We start from the raw sequence: 13,710 nt of genomic DNA, 5'->3' as shown, positions 1-13,710 counted from the left end.
ACAGAGACCAAGCTCCTGGGGTGAAAGGAGTAACAGGGCCTGCTGTGAAATTATAGAATCTGGCTTCAGGTTCTGTTCAAAGGAACATGAAATATACAGGAGCTAAGATGTGAATGTGAACAAAAAAAATCCCTCTCTGTAAGATTGGTCACACCCTCTCCCAAGGGGAGGAGCAGAGATACTAGGTTTTCTCTCTCAGGTACCAAAGAGCTTTAGTCTTCTTCAGCTGTTAAGGCATCCTGAGCGTATGATTACCCTCACTACCAGGAGCTTCCTGGTCTTGCTAAAGCAGTAGTTCTTAATTTTTTCAGTGTATTCATACCTAATGTTTTTCTAGTAGAGATGCTTACATTAGTATAGATGACAATTGGTCTGTTCTTCTTAGTTAACTTTCACAGCTCCTTGACGTTTGCTGCTTGTAAGCTGGAACCCACTGTTCTAAAAAAAAAAAAAAAAAAAAAAAAAAATCACGCTGAAGAAATTGGAGCTCTCAAGGGGACCGACCTTGGTACAAAGTACTATAGTTACTGTTAGTAAAGTTAGTTGAAAGTGCCACCATAATTTTTCTGTTCTGAATCCCTTTCTGTTACTAATGTGACGACATAACCCCATGTGCCCATTTTGTGTTGCAGACAGAGTATGCACGCTATGAAAATGGACACTATTCCTATCGCATTCACCGTTCCCCTCTCTGCGAATACATGATAAACTTCATTCATAAACTCAAGCACCTTCCTGAGAAGTATATGATGAACAGTGTGCTGGAGAACTTTACCATCTTACAGGTGGGACTTTCAACTGTTTTTGTTGCAGCTTGGCAACATGTAAGCCCCAGAGCAGGAGTTCACTGTTGTGAGTCAAAGCAGTTTTCCTTTTACAGCTCAGCATCCTAATTGAACTTAGTTTCTCTCATGTGTATTGCTCTTCAAGACCATTTATGGAGCTCTAGAGATAGTAACTCAAGCAGAGAAGCAGCAAAAGAATTTGAGAGACCTGAGTAAGAGAGAGGAAAAAAAAATAAAGGGAGATTTCATGAGGCAGAGAAATAAATGAAAGAGAATGATGAAGAAGACAGTAAAGGAAATGCTTATTCCAACACCGGACAAATGTTGATATCCTTTCTGTGCCCTAACCCTGTTTGCAAGGTAAAAATACTGCAAGAGCACTGTTGAGTGCTGGGATGAGTTCTTCACTGACCAGATTGGGTCGGGGTGGGGGTGGGGAAGTAGTTTGCTCAGTACCATCCTGGACCTAGAAGGAATCTTAAGACATGTAAAGGAAAGGGCATGTTGTGGGGAAGCTCTGTGACACCCACATGAAGCACTGCAGCCTCTAGGTAAGGCAGTACTACAAGGCTGCAGCAACTAGATTTGCATTAGTGTTTTCTTAACCAGGAGCCTTTCCAAACTCAGATGCAGCCTAAATTTGGGAAGAGGGCAGACAGTGTAAAACGTGGATTTTTCTAGTGGACTGAATTCTGTGTTTGCCTCTAAGAGGCATCTTTGCCTATAAGAGGCATCACAGATCTTTGCCCAGAGAACCTGAGGCTGGGTAAGTAGAAGAGATGCTAGTGGCTGAATGGAAATCAAGTGGTCTTCATTCCATTCTCTGGAGATTTCGGGAGAACTTTGGGTGACTCATTTCACTGCTTTGTGGCTCAGTACATCAGCTATATAACACAAAGTTAACAATATACCTCATAGAGCTTTAGGAAGTTTATTCTTTAATGTTTATGCAAAGATTTTAAACATCTAGGAGAAAAGAGGAGTATGAATGCTGAGAGTTCTTTTAGATGAGCAAAAACATGAAGTGGGCAGGGACAGAGATACAGAAGGTCTGTGTGCGTTAATCCGTACTGAGGAACACTGTGACTGCCCTCTGTGAATTTTATTCCTCAGTCAGGCCAGAACTTCCTATAAATTCTATCAAAAAGCTGTCACACAGTTACACTTCCTCTAGGGCTTTAAGTTTTGAGTAATCTCATGTCCTTCCCTTACCTTTTGTCACAGAGAAGCATGTCTCATGTGGGTGCTGGCACAACCTTTTATATATTGTCTTGCAGTCCTGCTCCCTGAGCAGCAGGCTGAGCATTTTCCACTCCCCATGGGGAAGCTGAAAAATGCATAATGTAAGGCATGTTGCTAGTCCTCAGACCCAACTACAAGCTTCTGAGGCAAATCTAATTATATTTTTTCTAGACCCTTTTATGAGCTTAGATACCCCTAATCCTACAAGCATGATTTATCTGGCTTTGCACATTGCCCTGGATCTAGCACTCCAAGATTTCAGTGCCCATTTTTCAGAAAAGGGTCTGGTGCTTTACTACATCTCAAAGTATATAACTCATCACACCCTGCAGAGAATAAAGGAGTTTAACTGCAAACCCAATCATGAATTAAGAAAACAGAATAGACCAAAATCAGACTGCTAAAATTAATAAGCAAATTTGATAACAGTTATTTTCTTTCTGTTTTCACACGAACAATTGGGCTTTGGTACAAACCTCCTGCTGGAACGTTTTTCTTCTGCACTTGAGTTGGTGCTGCTACTGATAAAAATCTGTCTCCTCCAGCAGGAGAGAACTTTAGCACAAACTCAGGTGACAAGGATGTGTAAAGTTGTGCAGTGACAGAAAGAGAGGGAAGCTGAGCTAAGAGCTCTGGGTGCAGTATTTCTCTTGTCCCTGCCATGTAGTGCATGCTTCTGAAACTTGGACAACACTGCTCCTTCACCATGTTTCTGACACTGATTCATGTTGTAGAGTAGCTAAGGTTCCTGAAGGACCATAGAAAAAGAAGTGGGAAAAAAGGAGCTTCTGTAAGAACGCATGAATGTAGCAGCCATCCTTCTCCAGACATCTACAGTGTATGAAGAAAGATAGCTGCTACATTCATGCATCCTCGCTGAATGTGTAATGGAGTCAAACCTAAAAGTCTCCTGTAAAATGAGGTATACTCTGTAATCCTCATGGTCTGTATCTACAGGAGCAGATGGAGGGAAAGAACTGTTTCTGGTTATGGTATATCAACATACATGTGAGCAGGACTGGATGTGCCACAGGAGTGGGCCTCTCTCTATATCCAACAAACGGCAACAAGAGATTTTTTGTGAAATGCTTTCCCTCTGCTGAAATCTGCAACGTCAGGGGGTAGGGAGTAGAGGACCTAGTGGACCTGTTTCCACTTATATGGTCACTGCTGGGTCACAGTGGACTTTTCTCCACAGTGAACTCTGCTCACCTCCCTGTCTCTTCACAGCCTTGTATTCAGATACTGTGAAAGTGCTTTGCTTTGGTGTGTGGGCACACAGACTGGCAATTGTGGTGGCCAAGCTGCATATCAATCCTGTGCTTCTCTGTTCTTTGTCTATTACTGATTTTTTGCTTTAGGCTAAATGGAATATGTAAGCAGAGAAACAACAGTTGCCATCTGAGCTTCTTCTCCTTTTCTGTCTAGGTTGTGACAAACAGGGACACACAGGAGACCTTGCTATGCATAGCATATGTTTTTGAAGTATCAACTAGTGACCATGGTGCCCAACATCACATCTACCGGCTGGTGAAGGACTAGAGACTGTCTGCCCTGAGTTGTCCATGGAATGCATGTATAAGAAAAAAGCCTGTGCTTGAACAACCCCTGCCCCCTCATACCAAACTGAAAAATAAACTGCAGATATTGTGTATTTTCAGAAAAGTACCTCTGAGCTGGTTTGTGATTGATAGAGTCAAGTGTCTGTCTGCAGGTTTGTGCAGATGGGAAAAAGACTTGGAGTTAAAGAAACAGCCAAATGACTGCTTAAGGGTCTCACCCCAAACAGCATCCTGTGAAAAGTACTTCCCACAGAGTACACACAGGGTGTGATCATACACATAAAAGGAGTGGCATGCATCTGGGTATGCAGGTATGGCAACGGCAGGAGCTTCCTCAAGTTTCACCACATATGAACAGGTTGAAAATGTTGGTGCTACATCTGGTCTGAGTGTGTGCACTCATGTACATTCATTTGTAGGTCAACTTGTGCACAGACATGATTATTGTATATTTTATATATACATTTATGTAGATGTCAGACACACGTGGGCACATGCATGTGTATAGAGAGGGCACATATATCCTACACAGCTGCCTGGCTGTCTACATTAGCAGCTGTGCAGTCACAGGCTCATTCAGCCTTCCTCTATTAGAGTCTGGTTACTTTTTCCCCTCTCTTCCATGCGTGATAGCAAGATACCAACCTTTCTTTTGCCTGTTAAATGAAGTTATGCTTAGAAGATTGGGAATGTTAAATCATGTTGTCTTGCTCAGCAGATTTCCTCTATGTTTCAAGTCTGCTGACTTGACTAAAATAATTCTTGCTGCTTTTGCTTCTGTTCTCCCTGCACAGCTAACAATGCTTAGGGAGCTAGGCTGTACTCTTTTCTTGTGCACCAGTAAAATAATTGTTTACCAAGATCAAATTGTTCTACCTGTAGCTGCAGACAGTGAAGTGCAGAAGTATTGTAAAGAATGCCACTTGGCCAGCAAACTGCAGGAATAGGAAGAGAGAGGTTAGTGAAAGAGGTTAGCTTTCCATGTTTCCAAGGCAATCAAACACAGCCTCTCTGCTTTACTGAGGTTGTTTACTCAAGAGTCGCTGAGAGGCAATAATCTTAGTCCCCACAATGCTGCTGATGTGGGGGAAGATCCAGCCATTCATGTTACACTGAGGGAAGGGGTGGGCTGCGTGATGCTCTCTGGCAGGCACTGAACAGGAAATTTACTGGGTAACCAGGCACAGTCCCATGGATGGGACAAACAATTTGATGTGGAATGGTGACTAAATGACTCATTTCCTCATTAAGCCAATTGATTTGTTGTAACTGTCTAAGTGCAGATTTCTATTTGCATGTAGGAGGTCCACCACAGGGATGAGTTTTCACCAGATATTACTGAGGAACATACTGCCTCTACCGTGCACACTGCACCTTGCTGCTCCTGGCCTGTGTTTAGGTCATAACCTGTGCTCGGAAGCATGGAAAGGAAAGGACATGGGTGCGAAGGATAGCAAAGATAATGCCAAGAAGTCAGAGCTGGAGAAAGATGTTTTGGTTCTTGTTATAGGAAAAGGTCTCAGCTAATTTTTTATATGTAATGAAGTATTTTTCCCCCAATCCTGCAGACCCTGCACTTTCAGAGGCTGCTTGTAAGGACTGTGCAGGGCTAGTGCTGTTAACCTTCTCTGTGCAAGAGCTAGAAGTGGGTGGTAAAGGACAGAAATGTTGCTTGCACTTATTGAGCAAAATCTACACCTTCATCCTGTACACAAAGTTCCTGCTCTGCCTGCTCTCTCCAAGACAAAGAAATGCCTTCAAGTTCTGACGGTCAAACAGCAATACAGAACACAGATGCCAACAGCTTTCCATAAGATCTGCATGGCTGGTAACCAGAATCAGTCAAGTTTGGAGAAAGAGGAACCAAGTACTTTAAAACACCTAGAAAAAAAGCATCTTGAAATGCCTGCTGTTTTGTGCTACACATGAAAAACCCATGCAAGCACAGCCTGCTCTTGCCCATCCAGTGCCCGCCTGGTGTTACTGCTAGTCACAGCCAAGTGACCAAACTGCCCAGGAGTAAATTAACTACATCTCTCAAAGCAGCCAACCAGTGTGGCCACACAGATATGAACAGCACCAACTGGCTACAGTCCATTACTGATGCATGCTCCTGCCTATTTTGGCCCTATGCAATCTCCTTCCTGACCTCTGAACCACGCGTGGAGTGGACAACAAATCAAATAAAACCTCACTAACAGAAAAACAGACTGACTCTTGGGAAAAGTATTTTTGGCTGACACAGACAAGTGTGCTTTGAAATTAAGCCAGGACAGAGAAAGACCCCAGGGATGGAAAATTGCCTGTGACGTGTCTCCTGCAAACATGAGCTTGGTGCCTTGCATGCATCCACTGCAGGTTTAGATCACAACAGCAGATCCCACGGAGTAGTTCCTGAAGGAGATGAGCCCTAGAAGTCCACTTAGTTCATCAGCTGATCATGAATAAAACTGCATTAACAAAGTTTTAAGATGTTATCAAAACAATTAACACAAGCCAACAGGCTGAGGAACAAATGGAATCTTTGAGCAGTTGATTTAGGGACACTCATGCAGGTGGTTTTTTTTTTCACTTAATAACAATGAAAGACTAGTCCCTGGCACTATTCCTTTCTGCTCTTGCGCTTGGACTTTACAGCTCTTTGGTGTCAATAACCACGGTCAGCAAGAGACATCTACCTACCTTTCAAACCCAGCAGAGAAACCAAAAGAAAATTCATGTGTCTGGGAGAGCTCGCTTTTATGTAGGCTACCAGATGAAGATTTAATAAAGCTGTGAGGCAAAGGGAGTACTGGAAATTTTGGCCTGGACTAAAAGGCTTCTGTCCCCTTGCAGAATGGGTGAGATCCATATAAAAATGCTTCAAAGACTGAAAGGACTGTAGATCTCTGTCCCTAAGGCTTCCTTTCTTGGAATTTCACCAGAAGAAACCAGACAGCACATCAGAACTAGGAGCCAGCTGCAATTTTGCTAAAAATAAAGCAAAGCAAACACCAAAAAGCAGCATAGGTAAAAAAAGAGATAGCCTAGTTTGAAGAGGAAAGGCTGAATTGAACTCCAAAGAACCTACAACAATTGAGGATGTCAGTGTAATTTCAAGTTCAGTTTCTGTTGGGGCAGAAATACCAGAAATATTAACCTTAGCCTGTGAGAACTTGCTGTAAAATCAAGGGGCAAAACAGCAAAAACTGATTCCCCTGGTCACTTCACAGCTACAGCGCTGAGATATTAGAAGATAAAATGACAAAACAGGGATGCAAATATCTTCTTTATAAGAAAGCACCTCAAAAGTTTCTATTCAGCTGTGCCTACCTTTTTTCCTAATGTACATGCTTCAATTTATCAGCCCTAATTCGTGCAGCTACATCTGCTTGTGGAATCATGTCAAGCTGAATTGCTAAAATGATTCCACTTAAAGATAGTCTTCTGTGATAAGACAATACACCATGGGTCTGAACAACACAGAACTAGGTAAGACAGGAGCCCTCCCTTCATCTTTACTTCAAAGCCAAAAGAAACACTTCAGGTAAGACCAGTTCATTTGAATTCCCTCATTCATCTGCGATGAGGGGGTGGGAACTTCTTGAAGCTGACATTGCCAACAAAGAAAACATGTAGGTAGGCTTAGAGGCAAAGTTAGGGATTGAATTTAAATCTCTTTCTACTGCATAATCTAGACCCAAGGATCATTATTTCCTTGAGTATTACACTTGTTTCAGCCTCTGGTGCAATGGTTTCTCAGTGACCTTTTCTTCTCCATTTACCTGCTCATTTTTATCTTGGCTCTTTGACATCTTGGACCAGATGAAGGGGGTGAATAACTTGAGTGGTGACAGCAAAGAATAAGAACTAATTCAGACAGGTGAGAACACCCTCAAATTTGCTCTAGAGCTGTGGAAGAGACAGGAAGAACACGTGCTGAGCTTCCAAGAAGCTGCCTAGGAGTCATGCTCTTTCATCAGTCCTGCAAGCACAGTCTACATCAAAACCTAGCAGAGAGGCAACAGACAACTTGCATGCTTGTAATGGGATGGCAAGATCAGGGCTACTCTCTACAAGGATAGTCAGAAGCTTATGTTGATGACAGCTCTGTCAGTAACCTCAAAGACTGGGGTGCAGTCCCAATCTGTCACTTGGATACCAGATCCATATCTACTACACTGGTAGCCATGTTTGCCTGCACTTGGGTGATTTAACATGCTGATTCAGCAACCAGTCAAGACTCCAGATCTGTGATCCATACCATTTTTGACCTCTGAAATGAGCTACAAAAGTATTGGTGCTTATTTTGGGGAAAGCAATTAGAGCATCACTAAAGAAAAGCACCCTCATCACATTCAACTGGACAATATAGCAATAATGATGGGAAGAACCTGAATAAAGCAAAGCTAGAGAGTCTAGACGAATTATCTCATTCTGTTAAAAAGAGAAGAACAGACTTTCATTTTCAACCTCCCTAATTTCCCCGCTGTACTCAGCACTGTTGCCATGCTATTGTTTCATCTAAAATTGGTGGCTGAGACCCAAAGCTGTAGACTTGCTATTACTGTAGAGGGGATATGTCCTGTGAGTCACACTGGAAAGTGTGCATCCATTTATAGCTGCCTCAAATTCAGTTACTTAAAGTTGTTCTCAAAAACTGTATGTAGCCTTTAGGTTTGCTGCTCAGATGCCATGGGTTCAAGTATACTGCTGCTGAGGTGTAACTCTTTCTGTTCCTCACCATATGGACAACATCAGTGTTCCCATGTTACATTTGGTCATGTGGAAGACAGCTAGCTGAAGCTGAAACACAAGCCTACGAAGATTACTTTCCTCAACTTACTTGTATAATTGAGAAGAGACCTGCAGACTAATGCAGTCTCCTTGGTAGAAAATGCAGCTGCAGTATCAGCCACTCCAGTCCCCAGTTTCACAGTGATTCTCAAGCTTTTTCCCTAAATGATCAAGTTCATACAAAGCTACCATATATCTTTTATCTTCTTTATTTTTACCTTCTTTCCAAGGTAGATGCCAAGCGATGTCTTGATTTCACATATTTATTTTTTGCTTTGACTTGAACTAGAGAAACCCCATATACCTGAGTAAAAAGCTGCTTGTGCTTATGTCAACAGGTGAAGAACACAACATCTTGCTGTTCCTGTTAGAGTAAACAAACAACCAAACAACAATAACACTCCACCAAAACTGTCATGTTCTCATTGTCTGCTGACTTTCTGTGCTCCTGAGGAAGTAGCTGTTCATCTCCAAAAGGAGTTACTTAAAGATTGACAACAAGTCTGAAATGAAGATTCTTCAGTTCTCAGGTAGAATGGGAATTCCTGTATTAGAGGAGCATCCAGAAGATTGGCCTTTTTTTGGAGCCTAGAACCAAAGAATCAAGTAAAATTGTCTCCACAGATCTTTTTACTCCTGCTGCATTGCAAGACATATTTCCTTCATTGCTTGCTTTAAGGCAAACACACAGCAACATTTGTGTACTTTTTCACATAAATAAATAAAGAGCAGAGAGCTGCTGCACATACTTATGGGGAGAAAGAAACAAACATGCAGCAGATGACAGTTGTGTTGCTGGCAGCACTACCACCAGGATGCTTAGAGTCTGTTGAACCAGGCAGTTTATAAAAATCCACTTAGGACAGAATGGAAGGTATGAGAAAATGTATTTGATGTGAACATTCCCTTGAACTGAGAAGTGTGACAGCAGCAGCAGCACCAGAGAAGGGAATGAGAATACACAGGGGACCTTTGAATGTGAAACAGATCTTCCTTCTGCAAAAACATTTTTGGAAAAGCCTTGAGTTGCTGTTCAAACAGTGTAAAATACAGTTCCTTCTCTGGAAGCCCATGTCCATAACCGCATCGGTCTTCTTCTGTAGGCATCTCTGCCCTAATTTCCCCATCACACAATATTTTGCTTAGTGGTTCATGGCAGAACCTTCCCCCGCTGTGTTAAGAGAACTTAAGAGACTCTTCTGCTGGACACAGGGTTTGAAGTTGGCTTCATTAAGTTTTTGTTGCACTTCCACTGACACCCAGGGGAAGGCAGGTGGGGACTTTCTGTATGGTCTCCAAGGATCTCCCTCATGGCCCTGTCTCACATAGCATCACAGATAATAATCAGTAAGGTTGGAAAAGACCTCTTAAGGTCATCTACTCCAAGCATTAACCCAGCACTGCCAGGTCCACCGCTAAAAGATGTCTCTAAGCACCACATCCACTCGTTTTTGAATACTTCAAGGAATGGTGACTCCTGCTTCCCTGGGCAGCCTGTTCCAGTGCTGGAACACCCCTTCAGTGAAAAAAATATTTCCTAATATACATTCTAAACCTCTCCTGACAGAGTTCGATGCTGTTTCCTTTTGTCCTATCACCTGTTACCTGTGAGAAGACACGTACCTCCACCTGTCTACAACTCCTGCTGCGACGACGGCAGAAAGCTCAGGTGAGCACTCTGACATGCCTACCCTCTGTGCTAGAAGACGTAGGAATGTACTGGCAGTCGTGGCGGGCTTGGCACCACCGAGCATCTTAGCCTGGGTTTGCCGTTTGCAGCGGTGGTCCAGGAGCCAGTGGGCTGAGGCCACTCCATCCTGCGGGCGCGGACACTGCCACTGCCATTCTGAACCCAGAGGAGATGTTGAGCCGCGGGGCCCTCAGGGCAGAGGGGCAGCTGAGGGGGAGGTTGTAGGTGCCCCCCGCCCCGGGCGCATCCCTCCAGCTCCGGGATGGTGCGCCGGGGATGCTTCTGGTGCCCACCCGAGGGGGGCCCCGGAGGGTCCCGCGGGCGGCAGAGGGAGCGGAGCGAACGCCGGGAGAGCCGGCTCCAGGCAGAGCTCTGGGAAAGGGTCTCCTCAGGGTGGGGCGGATGGGGTGCGTCGGAGGACGCGGCCGGCAGCTCTCCCTCCTTCCCTCCCTCCCCTCCTCCGCGGGGCTGGAGCCTCCCCTGGGCAGCGCCCCCAGCTCCTCCCCGCTCGGTAGCGCCGGTCCGAGCCCCTCCTCCCGTTTCCGCTGGCAGGAGCTGGGGCCGTGTCCTGCCGTACCTCCGCCGCTCCCCCTCCACTCGGCCCCATCCGGCCCGGCCCAGGGACGCGCGGTGAGCCCCGGCGCCGCGGGGGGCGAGGGGCGGCCGGGACCTGCGGGCGCTTCCCGGCCGCGGGAGGGGGAGATGGGAGATGGCGGGGGACAGCCGTGGCGGGCGTGCCGGGGGGTGCCAATGGCAGGAGCCGGGGGTCGCCGGCCCGGCGGCTGGAGACGCTGGGGAGCGGCGGGGTCCCGGCGGGATGGGTATGTGTGGGTGGCTCGTAGGGGTGAGGAGTGTTTGGTGGAAACAGTAACCCCCTCCTCCCCCCCGCCCTCCGGTGCCTGTGTGATTTTTGCGGAAACAGGAAAGTTAGTTCAGTGGGATGAGACGAGCCTAGCGGCGTCTGCGTGCGCGGTCCTGCTCTCCGCCGGGGAGCCCGCGGTGCCCATCCCTCACTGGAGCTGATGGCTTCGGCCGGGGAGTGATTTCTCCCCGCCACCGCCTGGAACAGCGCTGCTGGCGGGCGGGGGGCTGCCTTTCTTCTGGCTTCAGCGGGGTGTGAGGGGGGTGGGAGCGCGGAGATGTCCCCGCGGGACAGAGGCTGCCGTCCAGGGTGCGATGGGGAGCGAGCCCACGGTGGGCTGACAGCTCTCCTCGTCAGCCGCCCGCGGAGGTGGTGCCAGCAGTTCCTGCCTTCCCCCTTCTTATGTAAAACTTGACTCCAGCTTTGCCTTTTCCCGTTCAAGCTTTTGGAAACTTTTCTTGCTGAATCTTGGATATCTGCCTGTCACTGTGCTCCTGATGGGAGGTGGGAGCTCCGTGAGCTCTGCCTCTCGAAAAGGCCTTTAGCTCCGGAGATTTCTCATGGGCAGAGAGGAGGAACTCGTATGGGGATGCTGTGTTGGGGGAAAAACTAGACTACAAGGGTGAATAACGCTGCATTTCTCTACTTTATCCTTTTATCAACTCTTTTGTTCTGTGCTTTTACTCTGTAAAGCAGAGCTTCCCCCCTGCAGGGCTAGGAATGGGGGCACCTGATTTTTCTACCTGACTGCACTGAACTATTTTAAGACTCGGGGGTAAGTTACCTGGGACATGTCTGGGGAAAAAAAGTTGAATGTTCTCCAGGACAGCCGTGAGAGTCGAATCACACAGCTTGTTTGTGCTGTGACTCCTCAATGGGCCTAAACTTTGCCTGTGGAAGCCAAACCTAACATCTTACTGTAGCAAAGTTCTTAGTAACAGGTGCCACAAAGAGTTTTAATGGTTTATTTGTTAAGCTGATAGATGGAGTCCTTTGTAGTCAGGATGAATAATTGCAAAGAATAATAGCCACTGAAGAAATTCATTCATGTGAGTTCTTTTGGCATAGAATATGGACCCAAAGTTAGGACTCAATAACTTTAAAAATGTCAAAAGATGAATTAGCAATGTCATGTTGAAAGCACCAAGGATCAGTCATAGTTCTATGTCCTTTGCTTCCATTTTGCATTTTTCCTAAGCTTCAAGGAGCTAATATAGCATCTGCCTCCAGATCTTTCCCTTTCATATTTTTAGACTTGTGATGATCAAATTGCAAATCCTACATACAACGCCTTTTCTATAATGGGGCCGTAAGACTTATGTCAAACTTGGTTTTGTGTGCCTGCCCTTTCTTTAAACCTAATTCTCATGAATAAAGTTGCATTAGACCTTGGGGTCAGAACATAACTAATGCAGAATCATTTGCATTATTTAGACAAAGCTCTGAGGTTTAGAATGATTCTGTTCATGTCTCTTGAGCAGGGTAGAGGGTTAACTGTGAATGTCAGTATTATCTTAGCTATTGTGGTTATTTTAACAGAAAATAGCTATCGGAGATGCATATCCTGCAGTCTTTGCTTTCCATGCTATTTTAAGTTATTTTCTTCCAAAGCATGCCAAACCTCAGCCTGTCCATGAGGGTATTTCCAACACAACTGTACGTTTAGTATGTAACCCCTTCCTCTTCAAATGCACAAACTAAAAATGGCAAAAGAAAAGTAAAACTTGAAAGACCACGGACTAAAATAGCAAATCAACACCGAGGCAGCAGCTCTGTTTGGAGTAGTTACTTTCGCATTTGTGTCACATATGAAACTAGCAAGTTTGCACTAGGGAATCCAAAACTTTCTACTGGTATTACTCTGTGGGAGCTGGTATGGAGCTAATTGTGCCTTGAGCAGAAAGAGACTGCTTGTTTTAGAAGCAGTATGGTAACATACCTGAGGCACTGGGGCTTTACAATCGAAAACCCATGTCAGTTTTTCACTTTAGTCATGTTTCAGAATTGTGCTGTTTGCAAGTGACTGATGCCCCATTAGTTTTCTATGTTGCAGGAACATCACTAGATTTATTGATGCATTAAAAAAGGAGATGAGATGCTTTAAAGAAGCTGAACATGAGCTGGTGGTCTGCTGTGGAAATGAAGGCAGCTGACTCAGGGATATTTTAGTAAGACTGCAGCCAGTGTACCAAAGGAAGTGATTATCTCCATGCACTTAACCTTTGTTATACAGAGTCTAGCAGACTGCATCCAGTTTTCTGCCCTCAGAGCCTAGAAAGGTATGGATAAACTGAAGCTAGTCCAGTGGAGGGCCACTAGGACCATCAGTGGCCAGAGCATGTCGTAACAGCTGGCCCTTGGTAAGGGATGGGGAGCTGGGAACTGAGTGTGGTAACCCAGCTGGCAAGGCAGGTGCCCCACCAGCCAGGGCCTTGTCCTGTGGTACCGAGTTTGACAGTGCCAAGCATGAGTCTGGATCACTAGGCAGGTTTGTGATGATAAGGCAGATCCAAGATCAAGTTCAGGTGTGAATCAGAAGGTCAGGATCAGGCTGACAGACGGTAATTAGGGTCAGACACGGTCACCACTGAGCAGGTCAACAGTGATGCAGCAGGTCTGAGGTCAAGTGGGGAATCAAGACCATGGGTCAGGGTCTGGATCAGTAGGATCCATGACCATACAGAGGCATGGTTGGAGACAGGCACACCTACAGCATGTGTTGGGCAGGCACGGAAGGCCACAGGCAGAGCTTAAATGGAGTCCCCGATGCCATGGGCAGAGAGCAGGGGTGGA

General features: G+C 45.6%; 2 protein-coding genes across 6 annotated transcripts in view; both read left to right on the top strand.

Annotated features, from left to right (window-relative positions):
* The window catches only part of TEAD4 (TEA domain transcription factor 4), a 53,450-nt gene extending 49,755 nt beyond the window's left edge, over nucleotides 1-3,695 (top strand). For both annotated transcript variants that reach the window (XM_050333548.1, XM_050333547.1), the window contains exons 13-14: nucleotides 633-785; nucleotides 3,456-3,695. In XM_050333548.1, coding sequence (XP_050189505.1) covers nucleotides 633-785; nucleotides 3,456-3,569 — 267 coding nt within the window. In that variant the 3' untranslated portion in view covers nucleotides 3,570-3,695. The remainder of the gene's footprint in view (nucleotides 1-632; nucleotides 786-3,455) is intronic.
* Nucleotides 3,696-10,591: 6,896 nt separating this feature from the next.
* The window catches only part of TSPAN9 (tetraspanin 9), a 170,963-nt gene continuing 167,844 nt past the window's right edge, over nucleotides 10,592-13,710 (top strand). The window contains exon 1 of one of the 4 annotated variants that reach the window (XM_050333554.1): nucleotides 10,592-10,685. The gene's annotated coding sequence lies outside the window, so the exon portion shown is untranslated. Of the gene's footprint in view, nucleotides 10,686-10,733; nucleotides 10,753-13,710 lie in introns of those variants that run through there. The other 3 variants (XM_050333552.1, XM_050333551.1, XM_050333553.1) reach the window with 3 other exon arrangements.

The sequence above is a fragment of the Myiozetetes cayanensis genome, unplaced genomic scaffold (genome assembly GCF_022539395.1).
Source record: "Myiozetetes cayanensis isolate MyiCay16 unplaced genomic scaffold, myiCay2020 scf5-8, whole genome shotgun sequence".
In the NCBI taxonomy this organism is placed as follows: domain Eukaryota; kingdom Metazoa; phylum Chordata; class Aves; order Passeriformes; family Tyrannidae; genus Myiozetetes; species Myiozetetes cayanensis.
This window is presented reverse-complemented; position numbering and strand designations above follow the sequence as displayed.